Source organism: Microcaecilia unicolor, chromosome 13 (assembly GCF_901765095.1).
Source record: "Microcaecilia unicolor chromosome 13, aMicUni1.1, whole genome shotgun sequence".
Classification (NCBI taxonomy): Eukaryota; Metazoa; Chordata; class Amphibia; order Gymnophiona; family Siphonopidae; genus Microcaecilia; species Microcaecilia unicolor.
In genome coordinates this window covers 92694739-92717970 of record NC_044043.1, presented here as the reverse complement: position 1 = coordinate 92717970, position 23232 = coordinate 92694739, and the positions used below count along the sequence as shown (strand labels likewise).

The 23232-nt window shown below is 45.6% G+C and overlaps 1 protein-coding gene across 1 annotated transcript in view; it reads right to left on the bottom strand.

The window, feature by feature from the left end:
- Positions 1-3825: 3825 nt before the first annotated feature.
- The window catches only part of EMC1 (ER membrane protein complex subunit 1), a 44964-nt gene continuing 25557 nt past the window's right edge, over positions 3826-23232 (bottom strand). Inside the window, exons 14-23 of the mRNA XM_030222420.1 lie at positions 19038-19237; positions 18412-18561; positions 16840-17001; positions 14474-14593; positions 13380-13517; positions 11249-11422; positions 9933-10143; positions 7941-8025; positions 7532-7661; positions 3826-5001 (exon numbers count right to left, since the gene is read on the bottom strand). Coding sequence (XP_030078280.1) covers positions 4822-5001; positions 7532-7661; positions 7941-8025; positions 9933-10143; positions 11249-11422; positions 13380-13517; positions 14474-14593; positions 16840-17001; positions 18412-18561; positions 19038-19237 — 1550 coding nt within the window. The 3' untranslated portion in view covers positions 3826-4821. The remainder of the gene's footprint in view (positions 5002-7531; positions 7662-7940; positions 8026-9932; positions 10144-11248; positions 11423-13379; positions 13518-14473; positions 14594-16839; positions 17002-18411; positions 18562-19037; positions 19238-23232) is intronic.

Below are 23232 nucleotides of genomic sequence, written 5' to 3'. Positions count from 1 at the left end.
AAGTGTTCGGACGGCACTCCTCCCCCTACGTAGATCGGTGTTTGTCGCTGTGCATCTGGGGGGGGGGGGGGTGTAGGCCCTGCGTAGGCCGCTGTTCGGGGGGGGGGGGGGGGGGGGGTAGCGTCGGAGGGCAGTCGAACTGGCTGTCATAGCCCCGCCCTCCACATCATCACGTTGTGACGCGAGGGTGGGGCATACACTCATGGGAGCTTGCAACTACAAATTTGCATTTAGAATGTTGGTGTTGTGAATTATGTGTGGATGGGGCGTGGCTGAGGGAGGGTCTGTGAGTGAGAGTGAGTGGTGCTGACAGCCTAGAAGACTACAGGGCTTCAGTGTTTCCCTGCCACACAGTGAGGTTCAGAACCTTGGAGGTGAGAATTATTTATATAGATATTGGCAAGGTCCAGAGAGCACACTAGGGAGTGAGTCTTCCTCTGAAAAGGCAGCAGCGCCATCTAGTGTTTTAAATGTTTACATGCTCTCCTTTTGTTGCTATTTGACAGATATGAAATTATAAAGTGATAAGAAAACAGAATTAAAAATAAATAAGGTGTGACCCTGCTTTTAGGGAACTCACTTCCTTTGTGCTTGATGGGTTGAGCTACAGGATTAAAAAAAAAACCTGCTTTATAGGATGAATAAAGCAGCACAGAGACCATGAACTAGGAGCCCATTGGGTCCTTTCCCTCATGTCAACCTTCATGTGTAATTTATTATATGGGCTCTCTCTACATACTGCAATCTAGTGACACATCTGTCATGAGTTGAGCTGGAAGCAGCTGTAGAAAAGAGCTGGGGGGGGGGGGATGGGTGCAGATGTGCATTTATCTAGTGTTCCTATTATGCAGTGGCAGGCATGCCAGTCCTTTGAAGCAAAAAGGATATATGATTAGAATGTGCTACTTTTCAGAGTATTAATAAATGTAGCTAGGTTTTTTTTTTAATGCAATTGACTTTTACACTTATAATGCAAGAATTACTGTAAATTTCTGGGTAGAGGGTGGAATATGTTACACTTGTTTCTTGGGGGGTGAAGGAAGGCCCTTGTCATTGTCTTGGTCCCTTCTTTGAAGGAAACAGACAGTTGCTTGATGCTTTGATGGGACAAAGTCTATACAGCTTTGGTAGCAAAGCTTTTGGTCCGTTTTTGGTAAAGCACAAGCTTCTGTTTCAAGAGGTGGCAGTACAGACATCAGGAAAGTTGTTTTCAAAAACGATTCCTGGCATATCAGAAAATGGTGGTGATCAGTTTCACATAGGTTATTGCCGTCGACCCTGCTTGGCTGTTGGATATCGCTCTCTGCACAGGCTTCATCAGCTTTCCAACCCCCACTGGTGCATCTGCTGTTACACAGGTCCCCCCTCTTTTCTACAGGGAGAACTGGCTTTGGTGGTTTCTACCTCCTACTTCTTACTACACTAAAGCCAGTTTACCCTTTCCAACCCACAGGATTGGACTAGCATATCCCTGACCAACTTCCATGGGATGGGAAAAATGGGCTCCATTTTAGGCAGGGTGTGAAACTGTAGCAAGGCTTGTACCACTGGTTGCTGCATGCGGGCATGGAGTTCCTTCGTCCTTAGTTCTCAAAAATGAGATTGTTTAGGGTGAGGAGAGAAGTGGAAAAGTAACTTAGCTGATGTGCTTTGCAACCTTTAGGCAGATCATGTTGCTCTCCACTGCCTCATGTATAACTTAGACTGTGAGCCTGTTAGGGCAGGGAAGAAACTCATATACCCGAGCCTGGATTTGGGAAAGGCGAGTAATGCATCTAAAATTCAACCTCTAAGTTGATACTGTGCATCCCTGCCACATTTATATGACCATGGTTATGCTAGGTCTGTTTGGGTGGGTAAATGTAAGACACATTATCAGGTTACACTGTTATTTTATACTAAATTCTGGGCGTTACAGAATAGGATTTCAGTGGGGCATCTAATTGGGAGGTACCCAGTTTACAAAACTGCCCTCAAAGAGTGCGAGACAGTGGATACAGAGGGAAAGAAACATCTGTAATAGCTTTAGCCTCTGCTAGAAAGATTGAAAACCAACTCTATGCAATTGAACTAAGAGATTCATTCCCCAACCTTTGAGTCTGCTCCCCAGCACGATGAGCTGTGACTTGTTACTAATGTCTTCCTGAAAGGACAATGTAAGACATACATACACAATGTTGCCTTTGGTTTGCTTACTCTGTTTTGTTTAATTTCTTTAATAAAAGGTGCTATTTACCAAAGAATGTGATTTTATTTTCAGCGACAATAAACCCTTTTCCAACTTTTCTATGCTTACCTTTACGTAAAGTTTAATTTGCAGTACTTGGAACCAGGGGCGTAGCCAGACTTCGGCGGGAGGGGGGTCCAGAGCCCGAGGTGAGGTGGCACATTTTAGCCCTCCCTGGTGCCGCTGACCCCCCCCCCCCCCCCGCCATTTTTTACCTCCCCGCCGCCAACCCTCCCCCACTGCCAGGTACCTTTGCTGGCAGGGGTCCCCAACCCCCGCCAGCCGCACTGCTGATCTGCAAGGGCAGGCTTCGGTTTCTGCAGGACGCCAGACTTACAGAAACAGAAGCCTGCCCTTGCAGATCAGCAACGCAGCCGCGCCGGAAAAGAGGACTTCAGCTGGTGGGGGTTGGGGACCCCCACCAGCAAAGGTCCTCGACGGTGGCAGGAGGGGGGGGGGGGTTGAAGGGATGGTTCTGTAAAGCAAGTATCAGCTTTCACTTAGCTTGTCTTAGCTTCTTCTGTGACCACAGTGCTCTACAGAACATTTTTGAATGCACTATAGAGCAAGGGCTAATAATTTGAAATAATTGTGATCCAACATAAAATTGTTTTGGCTCAAACTTAAGGGGCATTATAACGTTCAAAACAGGAGGTTTTTTTAAGCCAGTGATGAAGAAGTCCTGCTCCCACAGCTAGATGAAGCTGGGAGCTTCTTGAGGCTTTTTTCCTCAGCACGCCGCTTAATTATTCTGCAAGTTCAGACCTTCAGTATCTCTTGTATTGTATATTCATGTGCTAATGTTGCCATTGGCAGAAAATAGTGAATAAGCATTTACTGACACCTATTTTGTAGGCAGTCAGAACTCACATGCTAATCCTGCACTAACCAGTTAGTGTACGGTAATGTAGCTCCACTGATTAGCACAGAACTGCCAACTCTTTCCCCACCCCCCAACAATGCAGAAAAATAAGAAATATTGTTTAGTGTGTGAGTTGGGTGCATGCACATTGCAAGACTAGCATGGAACACCTCAGAGGTCTACAAATTACTGAGAGGACTGGAAAGGGTAGATGTGACTTGCTCGTTTACTCTTTGCAAAAATACACGGACTAGGGAACACACGCTGAGGATACCAAGTAGTAAATTTAAAACAAATTGGTTTAAATATTTCTTCACTCAATGTGTTATTAAACTCAAGAATTTATTGCCAAAGAATGTGGTAAAAGCAGTTAGCTGAGCAGGGTTTAAAAAAAAGGTTTGAGTAATTTCCTAAAAGAAAACGTCCATAAGCTAGTGGTTCCCAAACCTAGTGGTCCTCCCAGCTAGTCAGGGTATCCACAAAGAATATTCATGCAAGAGATTTACATGCACTGCCTTCACTGCATGCAAATCTCACTCATGAATATTGATTGTGCATATCCTGAAAGCCTGGCCCTTTGGGACCAGTTTTGGGAAAGAATGGGCTTGGGAAAATCCACTACTTATTTCTAGGATAAGCAACATAAAATCTGTTTTGCTGTTCTGGGATCTTGCCAGGCACTTGTGACCTGGATTGGCCACTGTTGGAAACAGGTTACTGGGCTTGATGGGCCTTCGGTCTGGCCCAGTATGGCAATACTTATGTTCTTAAGCTGCAGTAAGCATGGCTAAGTAAAAGGAGCCCTTAGTATCTCCAGTTCTTTCTTTTCTGGGCTGAGTGGGGAACAAATTTTTCCATTCCCAGAACAGGGGAGACACAAATTCAGGCTACAACAAGTATCCCAACATTTAAAGAGGAAGAGAAAAGTTACCACAAAAAAACCCAAATCCAAAGCTGTAATAAGTAACAAGAGAAAATATACAACTCATTATTGTATTAACCATTTTAACCAGAAAACATCTGATCCAGTGCTTTCCAAATCTTTATCCGATATGATCCCATTGAACATTTAGAAATTCGACCGACCCCCCCCCCCCCCCCCAACACACACACCAAATAACAAGGAAAACAAAACATCCCAGCTCTCCCTCCCTCCCTCCCCCTCATCAAAAGTATCAAGGCAGACGGCAGTTTCAATCCACACAGGGCCCCCCCCCCCCCCCATGTGTGCGCTCACATGGGAAGGGGGGGAAGGGAGGGACAGGTCCCGTGTTCACTACCACTACTGGGCAGAGTTCATAGTGGGGGTCCAAAGGGAGGAGGGGGAGCAGCCAGGTTTCTTGCAACACCGTTTACCATCCCACTGCTCTGACCCAATCAATTCCTCTCAATTTTATCATTTTACAAACTGTATCCTATTCCTCCCTCATTAGCTTTCTACACCCCAGTACAGTAGCAAAACACACTGAAGTAGTTCCCGGTCCTCTTATGCTTCTAGGAGCGTTCGTTATGCTCATTTCAGCAATATTTTTTTTTCATAAATAAATAGTTTAGTCTCACTTTATTCCACTTCCTGAAGAAAGTTGTAATGTTCCAGCAGCAGAGAAGGTTCTGGTCTCGAGTGTGACAGTGACATGACTTAACAACACTGTGGTGAGGGTTAGGCAGGATGAACAAAACGATAAGCAGCACTGCTGACTCTCACCAGCCTCTTCTGGCCCCCATCGTGCCATCATCGCCAGGCTCGGTTCAGCAGCTTGACCTGAGCTAGTCTCTTGGTGATCATGGTGGCAAACACTAGCCCGAAGAGCACGCTGCTAATTAGGATGTAATCGTAGTCATCCTTCAGAACATCAAACTGCTTGGATGGGTAAACTCGGGTTTGGTAGATGTCCAGGCCATAGGCAACAACCTAAGAGAGAGAAAGGAAGGCTTAAATCCAGCACTGGCATTAAACAAAAAAAAATCGAGCATGAGAATGTGTGCCACGCCTGTCCTAACAGCTCAAGGGTTCTCAGTGGCTGCGAAATCTAGAATTTGTCCCTCCAGACCAGCACAGAGTGATAGGCTATAGATGGACACTGAAAACTACCGACTTTGCAGTAGGCCTATAACTGAGCTATGCAGTCCTCTGAGAATCAGTATTTCTCAGTCTCCAGCAGATGGTGGACGTAGTAAGCCTGTGTAGTCCGCAGTCTGGTGGTTAAGGCCTCAAGAGGTTCCTTTCTTCTTTGGTTTCTGAGAGCAGGTATTTTTTTCAAATCTCACTTCTGCCTTGCCTTACTTGCTACTGGACTGGAGCGGAGGCCTGCAAAGGGTCTCCTTTGCCCCTCACACCTGGGTGGCCGGGTCCCTCTCCCCGCTTCCCCTAGCCAGGGTACTTTGTGCCTCAGCTGACCTCTGCCTAGTGGCAAGACAGGCAGCCTTGAGAGCATGTGGGGTCTGCCTTAAAAGAAAAAAAAAGGGAAAAAGAGTTGCAGCTGGTAAAGATAATCCCCCATACGCAAGTACCAACTTATGAGGCCTGCTACTGATGTGATGGTTTCTTGGCAGACTATTATTTATTTGGATTTTGCTCACAGCTTTGCTGTAGTAGCTCAAGGTGAGTTACATTCAGGTACACTGGGTATTACCCTATCTCTGGAGGGCTCACAATCTAAGTTTGTACCTGAGCCAATGGAGGGTTAAGTGACTTGCCCAAGATCACAAGGAGCAGCCGTGGGATTTGAACTGGCCACCTCTGGATGTCAAGCCCAGTGCTCTAACCGCTAGGCCACTCCTCCACTTCACTTAGTGGGGTGGTTTGCCCCTGCCTTCTCCTGTCTTCTTTAGCCCAAACCCCCACCAACCGAGGTCCTCTTCTTCCTTCGTTCTGTTTCTGAGTCTGACGTCAGACTCAGAAACAGAATGAAAGGTAGGCGATGGCGACGGGAAGGGGGGGGGGGATCGAGAGGGTCGTCGGCAGAGGGGTCCAGGGCCAAATCTACAGGGGCCCAGGCTCCCATGGCCCCACGTAGCTACGCCCCTAAAGTATACATATGTAGTATCACATCATACCTTATGAGTCTATCTTGTGGGGCAGACGATGGACCGTACAATGAGTGACTCTTTACCCTTTTTCTACAATTAATGTATTCTCCACCTCAGTGACGTAGCCACGGGTGGGCCTAGGTGGGCCCTTAGGGTTCAGGCCCACCCAACAGTAGCCCACGTTTAGTGGTATCTGGTGGGGATCCCAAGCTCCACCAGCTGAAGACTTCCCCCTGACGGTTACGAAAATGCTATTCTCCAGGATAGTGGCACCCACGCATACTCAGTTTTCAGGACATGCCTGCTGCAGACTGCCAAGGTGGAAAGAAGCGTTTTCCCGCCACCTGAGATATTTTTTTTTTGGGGGGGGGGGGGGGGGGGGGGAAGTACCTGGCAAGATCCTAAAGCAGTACAATACATTTTATGCTGCTTATCCTAGAAATAAGCAGTGGATTTTCCCCAAGTCCAATTTAATAATGGTCTATGAACTTTTCCTTTAGGAAGCCGTCCAAACCTTTTTTAAACTCTGCTAAGCTAACCTCTTTTACCACATTCTCTGGCAATGAATTACAGAGTTTAATTACACGTTGAGTGAAGAAATATTTTCTCCGATTCGTTTTAAATTTACTACTTTGTAGCTTCATCACATGCCCCCTAGTCCTAGTATTTTTGGAAAGCGTGAACAGACGCTTCAACATCTACCCGTTCCACTCCACTCATTATTTTATAGACCTCTATCATATCTCCCATCAGCCATCTTTTCTCCAAACTTGAAGAGCCCTAGCCACTTTAGCCTTTCCTCACAGATAAACTCATAGAATAAAGTATGATGTGACACTACTTGACCTTGATTTGTCCTTGTCGTTTTCAGGGCACAGATCCCAGCGCTGGCCTTGGTCTCCAACTTCTGAAGTTGTCATCGAAGCCCCACTCCAGCCCATCCAAATCTGTCCAGCCACAATCAGGGCACAAATCTAGTTATGGGTGTTCCATTAAGCCAGTCAAAGCACATTCCCATGTCCCATGAAACTGCTGTCCTCTGTTAGTTCTCACTGCTGTTAATCGCGGTACATTTCACAGCTTCTCTTGCACCGCTTGGATCAGAAGAGTGTTTTAGTTTGTTTACAATTTCCTGCCACTAAAGTAGCTGTGACTTCTCATTGGATTTATCTATCTTGTGAAGAATTTAAGCCTTGCACTTTCACGTGTAATGGGGCCGCATCAATTGCACACGGAATTATCTCTATCACAATACTCAAAAAATCAGTATCGCTTTACCGGTGAGTCATCCCACCAGTATTCTAAATTTAAGGTGCACTATTGAATGCGTGTCCCTACTGTTTAGCATGGCTTGGAGTTGCTGGAGCCTTACGTTATTCTATTCACCTGCAGGGGAAAGCCCCCCAACTCACCAGACAGGTGGACTCCAAACCCGAGGGTGCTGTATAAATGCCCCGCACCCGCGAGACTGTCTGGTTGTAATTAATGAAGCGCTCCGCGTGGATCTGTAGGTCTGGAGAATATGGAATCAAGTTCTCTTCCCTGAAACAGAAAATGATGCCATCATTAGATTACTATTACTACTACTAAACATTTCTATAGCGCTACTAGACGTACGCAGCGCTCTACAAATTATATGCAGGTACTTTTTCTGTCCCTAGAGGGCTCACAATCAATGGAGGGTTAAGTGACTTGCCCAAGGTCACAAGGAGCTGCAGTGGGAACCGAACCCAGGTTGTCAGGTTCAAAGCCCAACTGCACTAACCATTAGATGTAGATAAAACTTTGATCACCTTGTTTACAGAAAGCCTGTGGTACTACCTGGTGTATTCCGTGGGAATTTCAGGGCGGCGGGGGTCCAGCAGGGCCTTAGGCAGAGAGAAAATAGCACCGGAGGGAAGTCCCACTGCAGAAAGGGAAAAGAAATTAGACCTTGAACAGCAGCAACTGTATATAAACCAGTCCAGGCCCTGTTCTGTCACTCCACGGGGACCACACATGATAAAAAGGGACTCTGATCTGTCCCACCCCCAACACATACTTCCAACCTTTCCCGGCTCCTAACTCCTTACTATCCAAACAGGTCATTGAGATCTGCTCAACAGAATCAATTTATTATTCCCAGTTATCGTATATTACTTCACGAACTCATTAGGGATTCTATCTTTTCCCGACTCCGGAATGCTCTCCCTCATTCCATGTTCCTTAGTTTATATTTCTTTTTTTCCCCCTATTTATCTCTTCCTTTTCACTCTATTAGATTGTAAACTGCCCTGAAGGCTTCCATAGGGAACTTGGATGAATGAAACATGGAAATGGGTGGGGCAGGTAATCAACCCACCTGCATGACAGTCATACCAGACTCTCTAGTACAGGGTCATTTGGTATATGAGTTTGTTTTATTTTATAAACCGTCTTTATTGTAAAACATAAAAAGGCAATTTACAAAAGTAAATTAAAAATTAAAAAAAAAAGGAAAAGGAACGTCATCTCATATAGTAAAGTCAAAAGAAGGGAGGTAAATAAACAAAGCCTGTGCTCTGGACTCTCCATACCCATGATAAAATTCCTTCATAGGCCTTATGAAAAAGATACACCTTAAATTATGGCAAAGAGGGCTGTCCCACAGATAAGTTGCTACTCACAGTCTAACTCCCCGTAGACTGGTATTGTAGGGAGCCGGGTAGCTCCCATGGTAGCCCTTACTGGCTACCTTTAGAAGGGACGTGTTCAGGGATAACCACACCCATGGTCAGGTTCAGGGGTATGTGTTCGAACAAATCCGCAAACAAGCGGAGAACTCAAACGCCCCACGGGAGAATACAGGTATAGGAGAAAGTGGGATGTTTGACCACGGAACACCGATTTTTGACTTATATGTACTGACTTGCTTAGGCTATCAGACTGTGTACATACAAGGTCATGAATTGTTCAGGGTCCTTGCACAGTATTGCTAACTGTACAGGTATTATGGTGGAGGGCTACCACTATCCACACCACAAAATAACCCCAAATCAATATGCTTCCTCTGTGAAGAAATGGACCTACAGGAAGCCTCTGGTTACGTTCAGTAGTTAGTTAAATGACAAGCAGTACAGCAAATGAGGTTTGAAACATACTGGGGGGTGTAGTTCTCCCACATTCCAGGCTGTCAATTTAGCACCGAGATCTTGTTCACACCTGAAACCAAAATAACTTTGGCAGCACCCATTAAAAAAAAAAAAAAAGATTGAGTGCTTGAACAACACACTAAAAAATGTATCCATAAGGAGATTTAGAGATTCACCTATAGACCATACGGCAGTGTGGAATGTCCCTCAAGTCCTACCACTTTAAAAAAAACTGACACTGAAAGTGCAAAAAGAATCTTTATTCTTACAGACCCGACGTGGCCACGTTTCACCAATAAGGCTGCATCGGGGGTAGTGAAAATAAAACACAGAGGTTTGAAGCTGCTGCTCCACTTTCTGTGAGGAAACCACTGCTGAAGTCATCTTGGATGATCAGTTGTGCTATCAGGGCAAAGCCTGTCTTGTCCCTGGATACCTGTTTTATTTTCACTACCCTGATGCAGCCTTATTGGCAAAACGTGGCCACGTCGGGTCTGTAGGAATAAAGATTCTCTTTGCTCTTTCAGCGTCTACTTTTTGTTTATCTCTTCTGCTGTTGCAAGACACCCAGCGCCCTCTTTGCTGTTCCACTTTAAAAAAAAAAAAAATGTACACCTTTTCAAACTAGCAGTCAAAGCACGACTGGGCTTGGTGAACCCGATCTCCAATCCCTCCCCTGCCCCCACTCACGACTGGTACTCACGTAGTATATGCCGGCTTGTGATGCCTCGCTCAGTGATGGTGACTTCCATGGCATTGATGGCTGACGGGAAGATGTAGGATTGCTGCAGGATATGGGGCATATGGGGGCGGTCCAGGGAGCTGAAGGCTGTGGTATTGTACTGCTCCGTCCCTTCAAACAGTTCCAGGACCGTCAGCTCGTTCCGCCGCGACTTGGTGTTCCAGTACTGGTACTGAAAGGAAGACGGGGGCCACGTTAGACTGGAAGCATAAGTACATAAGTATTGCCATACTGGGGCAGACCAAAGGTCCATCAAGCCCAGCATCCTGTTTCCAAAAGTGGCCAATTCAGGTCACAAATACCTGGCAAGATCCCAAAAAAGTACAAAACATTTTATACTGCTAATCCCAGAAAAAGTGGATTTTCCACAAGTCCATTTAATAACGGTCTATGGACTTTTCCTTTAGGAAGCCGTCCAAACCTTTTTTTTTTAACTCCGCTAAGCTAACTGCCTATTTTGGGGATAAGCAGGGAGGGAAGGCCCGAAGGGAGGCGATCTGTGACTGCCACTTCGAATGCAGGGGGCCCGGAGCCGAGGAGGCAGGCAGGTGAGACCGGAACTGCAGCACCGCCAGCCTGACCCCGGCGCCAGGCCCCCCTTGGAGGCCCGGGCCCGGGGAATTTTGTCCCCCCCTGTCCCCCCCCCCCTCGGCGGCTCTGATACAGCGGACCTCCCCTGTACTGAACAGCCCCATGGATTTCACCAGCTGTGCTCCAACTCAATAAAACCCGTTCTAACAAAAGAATTTAAAGGGAGGGAGGATCCCATCATTGAATCTCTGTGTAATCTGGATGTGTTGCTTAAGTTTTTGTGACAAGGGTCTGTGTGAAAAGGGAAAGGGGACTTGATATACTGCCTTTCTGTGGTTTACATAGTATATACAGGTATATACAGGTACTTATTTGTACCTGGGGCAATGGAGAGTTAAGTGACTTGTCAGAGTCACAAAGAGATGCAGCGGGAATTGAATCCAGATCCCCCAGGATCAAAGTCCACTGCACTAACCCACTAGGCTACTCTTCCACTAGCAACATTCCACGTAGAATCTCAACTAGGGAAAGGGAAATGGGACTTGATATATTGCCTTTCTGTGGTTTACATAGTATATACAGGTACTTATTTGTACCTGGGGCAATGGAGGGTTAAGTGACTTGCCCAGAGTCACAAGGAGCTGCTATGGGAATTGAACCCAGTTCCCCAGGATCAAAGTCTACTGCACTAACCACTAGGCTACTCCTCCATTTGGAGCTGCCAGATCCAGAGTTCCACATCTTACCACAACCCAGTTCTCCGAGTGCACAATGTGGACAGGACCCTTCGCCTTCCTTTGCACGGAGGAATGGATAATGCGGCCTGTAACGCCATCAAACAGGTAGATCCCAATGAAGGTGCGCTCTGGGTGCGTATCTGTGCTTTCCGTCAGTACTGTCAACAGGTTCGGGTTCAGATACTGGGAAGAAAGTCATGAAATGGTACGGTGAATGCAATTGGCCACATAAGCAACGTATCTAAACTGTGAGCTATCCTGATGCGGGGGTAGACTCATGAACCCACTACCCTTAAGCTAGGCTGGACTATGACATATATAAAACATGTAAAACATAGACATGAGTTGTTAACAATGAGTCACTTTCAATTTAAAAAATGGATAAAAACTTATAAAATATTTATAAATATATAATTATAATAATCAGGCTGGGTTGTGAACCTCAAGGACTGGATTTGAGGACACCTGGCTTACATGCACCGAGGACTTTCTTCTTGGTAACGGTAAAGATGGTCCTTTGTACCCAAGTACCAAGTCACAAACAACTTATGGGGTCTACCACTTGCATAACAGTTTTTTCAGTTTGTCATTGCCTTCTCCAGTCATCTTTACTCCACAGCTAAGGCCAGGTAATCATTTACTGACTGAGTTGGCCAAAGGTAGGCTACCTGACAAAACTCCCAGTATGGGATTTAATCTTAGGTCATGGACTCAGAAGGCAAGCAAACTTACTGATTGTACCATAAGGGAATTAAAAGTCATATTAGTTAAGCCAAACCCAAGAAAATATTTCTTCACTCAACATGTAATTGCAATTCATTGCCAGAGATTGTAGTAAAAGCAGTTAGCCTAGCAGGGTTTAATAAAAGGTTTGGATAACTTCTTAAAAGAAAAGTCCATAAGCCACTATTAAGATGGACTTGGGGAAAATCCACTGCTCATTTCTAGAATAAGCAGCAAAAAATGTATTGTACTGTTTTGGGATCTTGCCAGGTACTTGTAACCTGGATTGGCCACTGTTGGAAACAGGATGCTGGGCTTGATGGACCTTTGGTCTGTCCCAGTATGGCCATACTTATGTACTTATGTACTTATGTACAATAAGATAGGAAAATATAACATAAATATATATATATATACGTAAACATATAGATATATATATAATACCAGCTTTTTTTTAATTGAAAGTGACTCTGATTGTTAACTCATGTCTATGTTTTACATGTTTCATATATTTTATATTTGGTTTAATTTGTAATTTTTAATATTAAATATCATTGATTTGTTTTTATAATGTTGAGATTCTATAATTTAATATGTTTGTTTATTATAGCCCCTGACGCAGCCGCTTTGTGGGCGAAACACGGCCTGTGTCATAAGTACATAAGTAATGCCACACTGGGAAAAGACCAAAGGTCCATCGAGCCCAGCATCCTGTCCACGACAGTGGCCAATCCAGGCCAAGGGCACCTGGCAAGCTTCCCAAACGTACAAACATTCTATACATGTTATTCCTGGAATTGTGGACTTTTCCCAAGTCCATTTAATAGTGGTTTATGGACTTGTCCTTTAGGAAACAGTCTAACCCCTTTTTAAACTCTGCTAAGCTAACCGCCTTCACCACTTTCTCCGGCAACGCATTCCAGAGTTTAATTATACGTTGGGTGAAGAAAGATTTTCTCCCATTTGTTTTAAATTTACTACACTGTAGTTTCATCGCATGCCCCCTAGTCCTAGTATTTTTGGAAAGCATGAACAGACGCTTCACATCCACCTGTTCCACTCCACTCATTATTTTATATACCTCTATCATGTCTCCCCTCAGCCGTCTCTTCTCCAAGCTGAATAGCCCTAGCCTCCTTAATCTTTCTTCATAGGGCAACTGTCTTAGATACGGTATCTTCAATAAAATATTTTGGATAATATACTGATCTGCTTGCTCATTTTCCACGTTGGATTTCAGAGATCGTTTGCCTTGCTGTTTTCAATGAACTGAAGTATCCTCTACCCCTCAGTCCTATTTCATTCAGAACCTGTCCGCAACTATAACAACTAAATTCAACAGGAAATGCTGCACAAAATCCCAGGCTTGCACCTTCCTAAACACCACAATGAAACCCTATCATCAAATCGCACATACCTTGTACAGCACACTGCGATCCCCCATTACGCGCCCCTGGGAGTGAACGTGCTCATTGGCTCTCTTTCCCTTCACACACACGATCCGCTGAAGATCCGTCGGTATCGTCACATCCCACATTTCCTCTGTGGTCAGGTCCTGCGCCAAGAAGACAGGGTTTAGGGGTGCTAAGGTGAAATGTCTCTTCAGAAAGGTAAGGGAGGTTGTTGAATCCTTCCATTTGGGGAAGCATAAAGATATGAACATTCCATCAAGAGATATTAAATGTATATTACAAGAATTACTGAGAAATAGGAAACCCCAGGAAAGCAGCAACTGTTGAAGGTTTCTCTGCATCAGTGTTTCTCAAGTCCAGTCCTGGAGTAGCCCTTTGACAGTCAGGGTTTTCAGGATACCCACAATGAATATGCAGAAAAGAGATTTGCATACACTGCCTTTATTATATGCAAATCTCTATCATGCATATTCGTTGTGGGTATCCTGAAAACCTGACTGGCAAGGGTAGGGTTACCATATGTCCGGATTTACCTGGACATGTCCGGGCAACCGGGCGGGTTTTGCCAATCTGCCCATTTGTCCGGATTTCCCTGCATGCATCCTTCCTGTTTGTGATCTCGGTGCCGATTCAAAATGGCCGCCGAGAGTTGAAGTGACCTCACGAGACTTCAACTCTCGGCGGCCATTTTGAATTGGCGCTGAGATCACAAACAGGAAGGATGCATGCAGGGCAGCGCTCCGGGCAGGAAAGAGGGGGGCTCTTTCCTGCCCCGAAGAGGTCACTAGACCACCAGGGCAGTAGTAAGGTAAGGGGAGGGGGGTGACAGGAAAATGTGACAGGGGGCAGAGCGAGGGCGTGAAAAGGGGAGGGGCATGTGTCCTCCTTTTTGGGGGACAAAATATAGTAACCCTAGGCAAGGGGTACTCCAGGACTGAACTTGGGAAACACTGCTCTACGCAAAAGGCACAGTTAAAACTCAATGCCAAAATCAGGGCAGCTCAAGAACAGCAAAACCAAACTGCCTCTGTCCAAGCTTATTTCACATCCTGAAAACAGATACCAAATGTCTTTTTCCTAATGGTTTTCTCTTTCGTACCTTGTGCAGCCGGAACCCAGTCAGTCTGCCCTGCTCAGAGTCCACCAAATAAAAGAACACAACAGAGGCCACTTCCTTCAGCTGGTGAAGGACATTCTTTGTAGCTGGAAAGGCTGTGACCTGGAGACCAAGAGACAAAACAAAACAAACAAAACAAAAAAATAAGCCCCTTCTCTTTTGAATACCCTTCCCCCTGATCTTCCCTTCCTAAGTTCAAAGCCCTGAAGACTCGGCTCTTTACTTGGACATTTTCTCCATCATGGACTTAAGCTTACATAAGTACATAAGTATTGCCATACTAGGACAGACCAAAGGTCCATCAAGCCCAGCATCCTGTTTCCAACAGTGGCCAATCCAGGTCACAAATACCTGGCAAGATCCCAAAAAACTACAAAACATTTTATACTGCTTATCCCAGAAATAGTGGATTTTCCCCAAGTCCATTTAATAATGGTCTATAGACTTTTCCTTTAGGAAGCTGTCCAAACCTTTTTTAAACACCGCTAAGCTAACCGCCTTTACCACATTCTCTGGCAACGAATTCCAGAGTTTAATTACACATTGAGTGAAGAAAGATTTTCTCCGATTCGTTTTAAATTTACTACATTGTAGCTTCATCACATGCCCCCTAGTATTTTTGGAAAGTGTAAACAGACGCTTCACATCTACCCGTTCAACTCCACTCATTATTTTATATACCTTTATCATATCTCCCCTCAGCCGTCTTTTCTCCAAGCTGAAGAGCCCTAGCCGCTTTAGCCTTTCTTCATAGGGAAGTTGTCCCATCCCCTTTATGATTTTCGTCGCCCTTCTCTGCACCTTTTCTAATTACACCAGTGATCATTTTCGCACCTCCCCTTTCCGGAACCACTCTCTCTTATCTGTTATGGTTGTTCAATTCACTGTATTCCCCCTCCTGTGTCTATTGCTACCTATCTTTACATTTTCTTAGTTTATCTGTCTGCTGAATGATTGGTTTGCAAACCGTCTTGATGTTTTTTTAGTGATATGACAGAATAACAAAATACACAAAGGCAAACAAGAAAAACAAAATCTAGCTTCATAAACCTGAAAGCAAGACTCAGCTTTCAATAACACATCGGACCCTAGAAGTAGAGCATCAGATGGGAAGTTAACAGGCTGCACTAGGTTTCCAGAAAATCAGATTTTGATACAGTTCCAGTCAAAATCTGTAACAAAACCCTGGACATATCATTCACATCCCTTTACACGGCATGAATGACAGCAGAGAAAGATGAGCACTGTCAATCAAGTATACCCAGAAAGATGTCTAGGGATGTACCTGCTAATCGATGCAGGTCACAATCCTAAAAACAAAAATGGGAGAGAACTGCCACTCCATGCTGGTTACTAGAGAATGACACGGGGACCCGTAGTAACCGCAGGGACGGGGACAGACCTTGCAGGGACGGGGTGGGGACAGAGTATGCAGGGACGGGGCGGGGACAGAGTTTGCAGGGAGGGGACAGATCCCACGGGGATGGGGTGGAGATGGGGACAGAGCCCACAGGGACGGGAACAAAATTTGTCCCCGTGTCATTTTCTACTTTGAAGCCTGTTAATGAACTGGACTTATGTTTGAGTGATGCAACAATGATATTAAGATTTTTTTTTTTTGGGGAGTGGGGAATAAGCAAACATGCTGGCCACAACTAGCAAAATTTGCATTGGGGGGGGGGGGGGGTCCTGCACAACTTCTAAGAAGACATCTTCTATTGCAGGAAGGACTGTGGAAGACAGGAGAGCTAGATTGAATCCTGAGATTGTTGATGACTTCTTATTTATCCACAGATTAAAAAACCATAACAATGCTTCATACGGCATATTTTTCCCCTCTAGGGCATATAGAACGGGTTGTATTTTATACCCCTGGACATTTTAACAGTGTGAATTAGGATTCTTTGGTGTAGAAATCACCTATTGTTGGGGTTGGAAGACTAAAGGAGGGTGGTGGGAAGGAGGGTTATTATAGCTTCTCATTATTATTATTATTTTCTGTTTGTAATTTATACACTACAGTTGCACAGCATATTGTTCCTTTTTATATTTTAATAAAAGATTTTAAACATAAAATCATAATTGTTCGAGGCTTCCGCAGATGAGGACAGAGCCCATGGGGACAGAGACAGAACCTGTGGGGATGGGGTGGGGATCGAGACAGAACCCACAGGGACAAGGCGGGGATGGGGACAAACTTTGTCCCCATGTCATTCTCTACTGGTTACCCCCACCCCATGTCTTTTTTTTAAAGGCTGAGTCATTTAAGTTTTGCTTTGAGTAGAAATGCTCTAGACGTTTATTCCGTCCTCTTGCTATATACATTCAGCATTCTCCTCGGGCCTTACCTTGTGTTCGTCATCTATCAGAAGCAGCACTTTGGCGTAATCATGATCCATGATGGGCAGGAGGAGGGACTGCAGGATGGACCGCTTTAACACTGGAGGGGCCACCTGACTCCACTTGCCAAATATTGGATTGAAGACATAGAGCGAGCTCAACCCAGACTCCTGGAACGAGAAAAGGGAGTCACTTCTGAATCAAACAGGAGGCCCGAGACACAACGAGAAAAAACCACCACCAAGCGAATACGAGGCATCACGATTGTTGCGGTTGTCCGGGTCTTGCCATGTCTGAGTAAGTGGAACCCATGTTTCAGCTATTCTGCGAGGTCTGCGGTTTGTCTTTACATAGTAGGTTCCCAGACCTGATTGGTTGGCGTTTGAGGTGGGTGGTTTCCTCATGAAAACAAGAGATTTCAGCTGGAAAGTCCGTTGGTCCCAAATTTGAATTTTGGCGGGAAAGTTAGCTGGTCACAATTTCAAATTCTGCAACAACCGCAACAATCGTGACAGCAGACGTGGGAGCCTAGCAGAGACGCATGAATGCACGCAGAGACGAAACATACACAAAGCTAGAGAAGCAAAAAAATGGAAGGTGAAAGAGAGAGAAAGAAGCGAGTTCAGATGCTCCAGAATTAAAAAGTCTTCCGCTCCAAGGGCCGGGAATCTGGCAGAGGCAGGTGATCATAGCCTCACCCCAACCCCCTCTCTCCTGGTCCCTCAAAAGCGGGAGTCAAACCAGACAAATCAACAGCGCCATCTACTGACCGTCTTAAAGATGCCTTTGGGGCTGGCTCCCTGCTTCTCAGCCAGAGGACTGGCACAGAAATGGTTTGGTTATGTTGGAAGGGGGAGTGGGATTAACCACGGTTCTTCATTAATGACAACACAGTATTTCAAGCTTGGACTACTACCATCAGAAATGGTTATCGGCACTCGGGGCAGTTTGCTGAGCCCCAAAAGCTGTGAAGTAGCAATGTGGGGCCAAGGGGGCCTGGGCCCCCAATCCCTGCCAGCTGAAGCCTTTCATCCAGTGTTGGTCTTGGCGCCACTGTGTTGCCTGCCCTGCTGCTCTTCCCCTCAAGTCTGGCACGCTCCTTTTAGTGAAAATGAGCAAGCTCAATTTCACTAAAAGGAGCGTGCAGGACATGAAGGGAAGAGCGAACAGGGCAGGACAACGTGGCGGTGCCAAGACCAGCGCTGGATGAAGGTTTCGGCTGGCGGGGGTTGGGGACCCCCGCCAGCCAAGGTATTAAATTGCAGCGGCGAGGTGGCGGGGAGCGGCAGACAAAAACGTGCCCCCCCCCCCCCCATCTCGGGCTCTGGCCCCTTCCCTCCACGAGGTCTAGCTATGCCCCTGCCCAAAAGCAGTAAGCAACCTTTTCTCATCTTCCTCTCTCCCTTCCTCAGTGCTTTTTCACTACTTTCTCTGTATCTAAGACTAACAAATTTCAGGCAAGCGTGCTTGTTTTTTCTGTGAATAGGGTTTATCTAGGAATCGGTTCCAATTTTGCTTCCGTTTGGATTCTGGTAACCTTTCCTGTTCCAGGATAAGCAGTTAAGACCCAGAGGACTCACCTTATCTTTGACCAGGAGGGTGCACTGAGGAGGGTGCGGGAAGTGGGCTGTGGTCCTCTGGACCACCAACTTAAAAGAGGACCCTGGACGGACGTTCTGCAGGTACTGTCTCCAGAGGATTGTGCCAGAGCTGCTCTCAATACCAAATAACTGAAATGTACAAAGCAACAGTTTATACCAAAATGGTGCACACATAAGAACAGTTCACTGAAAATTATGGCTGCACATTAATCGCAGTTAATGCTGAGATTAACTATGCCATGCTTTGTATTGTTATTTGAATATTTTTATTGCTGTAATTGTCTATTCCTTATGTCTGATTTATTCTTACTGTACATCACCTTGAGTGAATTCTTTCCGAAAGGCGGTAAATAAATCCTAGTTAATAATAAATTAATAATCAATAATAACTATCTGCCTCCCTCCCATGAGTGTGGTCTGGCATCCCTTCCTCCCTGGACAAGCCTGCCCTACACCCTTCCCTCAATAAACAAGAGCCCTCGCCTTACATTTCCCTATTCCATATTCTCCTATACACTTGCCAACAAGAACAAAGTTTTTCACTAAAGCTCACCCACAAGTTTTGCTCTGCATCCGCTCCAAGTCACTTCCCCACCATCACTCACCTTCCCCGAGGCTGTCACCATCACCATCATTTTCTGCAGATTAAACTCATCTCTAGCCAAGGTATCGATATGGATCTCGTTCTTGATTTGGCTGCGCGGTTTGCGAGCGTCGTAGAACATTTTCCAGAGGTGGGCGGTCCAGGACTGCAGGAGTATGACCTGGGAGGACAAGCGCTTCAGAAACATGCCCAGCAAGCCATCTGCGGAAAGGACAGAATGAGAGCTTAATTCAGTCGGGGTACAACAGAATCCATCTCCCTCAAATGCAGACACAGCTAACCGATCGGGAATTGGTCTTTGAGTGGAGGAGTAGCCTAGTGGTTAGTGCTGTGGACTTTGATCCTGGGGAACTGGTTTCAATTCCCACTGCAGCTCCTTGTGACCTTGGGTAAGTCACTCAACCCTCCATTGTCCCAGGTATCAATAAGTATCTGTATATACTATGTAAACCACAGAAAGGCAGTATATCAAGTCTCATATCCCTTTCCCTAGTTGAGATTCTACATGGAATGTTAATGTTGCTATTCCACTAGCAACATTCCATGTAGAAGTCTGCCCTTGCTGATCAGCAATGCGGCCGCGCAGGCTTCTGTTTCTGTGAGTCTGACGTCCTGCACCTCAGTCATATCCCACCTCAGTTGTCTCTTTTCTAAGCTGAAGAGCCCTAACCTCTTTAGCCTTTCCTCATACGAAAGGAGTTCAATCTCCTTAATCATTTTGGTCACTCTCCTTTGAACCTTTTCTAATTCTGCTATATCTTTTTTAAGATATAGCAACCAGAATCGAACGCAATATTCAAGGTGAGGTAGCACCATAGAGCAATACGGAGGCATTAAAATATTCTGTGTCTTATTTTCTATCCCTTTCCTTATAATTCCTAGCATCCTGTTTGCTTTTTTTTTTTGCCTGTTGCTGCCACACACTGGAACAGGAGCTGAAGTGCAGCAATGAATCCAGGAGCTTATGACAGACCGTCCACTGCCTGCTGGAAATGGAGCAATACTGTACATAAGTACTGCCACACTGGGAAAAGACCAAGTGTCCATCGAGCCCAGCATCCTGTCCACGACAGTGGCCAATCCAGGCCAAGGGCACCTTGCAAGCTTCCCAAACGTACAAACATTCTATACATGTTATCCCTGGAATTGTGGATTTTTCCCAAGTCCATTTAGTAGTGGTTTATGGACTTGTCCTTTAGGAAACCGTCTAACCCCTTTTTAAACTCTGCCAAGCTAACCGCCTTCACCACGTTCTCCGGCAACGAATTCCAGAGTTTAATTATGGGTTGGATGAAGAAACATTTTCTCCGATTTGTTTTAAATTTACTACACTGTAGTTTCATCGCATGCCCCCTAGTCCTAGTATTTTTGGAAAGCATGAACAGACTGGATCGCCAAAAGTCTTACTGTCCTAGAGAGCAAAACTGAACTCAGCCATATATCTCAACCTGCTGGATTCACCTGCTCTGATGCTAAGAAAAATTGCTTTAATTACTAATGCAAACATTTCAAGTCACTTTGGAAGTCATTTTAAAAGCATCTGTGTGCATAAATACATGTATACATTTAAAAATGGATGTATTGCACCTCCAAGCATCACTGTGCCTCAGAGAAGGTGCCCGTGTCAGCCAGGGATGGTCAGGATTGTCTAAGAGAGCTACTGTGCTAAGCCCCCGGATAGTCCGGTATTTAAAATAGGGAAAAAGGGCCCTTCGGGGTTTTGCACCTTAACTGCTGGCTACTATACTTACAATGTTCTGAAATAAAGCCATTCTGCATGTCCGTGATTACATGGATAGTTCTGGAATTGAGAGTTGTGTGTGCAACTGCCGGCAGCTACATAAACAAGATGCCACATGGGGCTGCTCTCCCCCACACCCCCAATTTTGTGAAATGGCTTCCCCTGCTGAATGCGCTAGCAAAAAGCATGTGTACTTGGCCAGCAACCTGCTAAATATTTTACAAAAGGCTTTGCATTTGGCAGAACCTTGTGTAAAATACCAGAGAAATTATGAAAGTCCCAACTTGGATATTCCAATTCCATCCTCAATATGCTGTGCAAAATGAGCCTTCATATAGACAGTAGTTCCCAAACTTTTTCCGTTCACGGCACCCTCTGGCCACACAGGTCTCTAACGCCCCTCCCCCCTACTACACATCATGTCCCATATCTCCCTCTCTCCCCCATGCACCATCTCTCCCTTCCCTCCACCCTATGTCCAACATTTCTTCCTCTCTGGCCCCTCTCCCCCTTCCAAGCAGCTTCTCTCCCTCCCCTCGACCCCCATATACAAGATTTCACCCCCCTCCAACTCATGTCGAGCACTTATGCTCCTCATTCCTCCTGCAGCATCTCTCCTTTCTCCCCCACCCACAATTCTCCCTCTGCTTGAACGGATCACTGGCACCAACAGCGATTTCCACATGGTGCCTGTCGCTAACCCAGAAACCTCCCCTTGGTTTCGTGATTTTTTAACTTCCGTTCTTACAGGGTCAGGATTGTGCTTATCTTTGTTTCTCTCTGCCAGCTGCGTACAAAATCTCTCTCACCGACAGAGGACCGCTGTTTTCCTGCCACACATGGCTGCGGAAAGCTACTGATCACAGCTCAGCTGTGATTGGTCAAGAAGCCTGTCTGGCACCTAAAAGGGTGATCTCCTGATTTGCAAACAAAGAGCCTCACTCCTTGCTTCCCAATCAGGATCGCCCTTTTAGGAGCCAGACAGGCCAGCTACGTCATGCAAGGTTCCAAGTTAGGAGTTACGGACCAAGAAAGGGATCTGGATGTCGTCGTTGATAATACACTGAAACCTTCTGCTTAGTGTGCTGCTGCGGCTAGGAAAGCAAATAGAATGTTGGGTATTATTAGGAAAGGTATGGAGAACAAATGTGAGGATGTTATAATGCCGTTGTATCGCTCCATGGTGCAACCGCACCATATTGTGTTCAATTCTGGTCGCTGCATCTCAAGAAATAGTAGAACTGGAAAAGATGCAGCGAAGGGCGACTAAAATGATAGCGGGGATGGGACAACTTCCCTATGAAGAAAGAATAAGGAGGTTAGGGCTTTTCAGCTTGGAGAAGAGACGGCTGAGGGGAGACATGATAGAGGTATATAAAATAATGAGTGGAGTGGAACAGGTGGATGTGAAGCGTCTGTTCATGCTTTCCAAAAATACTAAGACTAGGGGGCATGCGATGAAAGTACAGGGTAGTAAATTTAAAACAAATCGGAGAAAATATTTCTTCACCCAACGTGTAATTAAACTCTGGAATTCGTTGCCAGAGAATGTAGTGAAGGCGGTTAGCTTGGCAGAGTTTAAAAATGGGGTTGGACGGTTTCCTAAAGAACAAGTCCATAGACCGCTACTAAATGGACTTGGTAAAAATCCACAATTTCGGGAATAACATGTATAAAATGTTTGTACGTTTGGGTAGCTCGCCAGGTGCCCTTGACCTGGATTGGCCGCTGCTGGGGACAGGATGCTGGGCTCAATGGACCTTTGGTCTTTTCCCAGTATGGCATTACTTATGTACTTATGTGACCAATCACAGCTGAGCTATGATCAGTAGCTTGCCCCAGCCATAGTGTATGTAGGTTTCCTGGAACTTAACTTTGTTTAAATATGTTGAAATTAAGCGATGTCCTGGCGCTTGGCTGTGAACCTCCCATCTGTCCTGTTTGCACCCGTGAGTTTGGTGCGGCGCAGTTTGGGAAACACTGCCTTAAGACTGCACATCAAAAAGTCAGCATCGTAAGCACAGAGACTGGGAAGAAAGCTAAATCAGGAAATTGGGTGCAAGAACACCTCTAAAGCTACAAAGCAGCTCATCTCTACATCGGTCCCAGCATAAGCAAAGAGCCACCACCACCCAGGACAGAACAGTCCAAGAAGACATGCAACACGGGGACAGCAGACACCATGGAAAAGAGAAGTTACCTTGAATGGCTGAGTCCAACGCAGCAGGAAAATAAGAAACATTTCATTTGATCACACACAAAAAAATACAAGGACATATCTTAGCTTGTCTTTCCCGCCTTCGACATCAGCGTCCATGCCCAGGAGCTGTTGACGGTATTGGAAATTCTAAAACCCAGCACTAAGGGGCATACTATTTAGACCGCTGATTCCCAAACCTAGTCCCGGAGGCACCCCAACCAGTCTGGTTTTCAGGCTATCCATAATGAATATTCA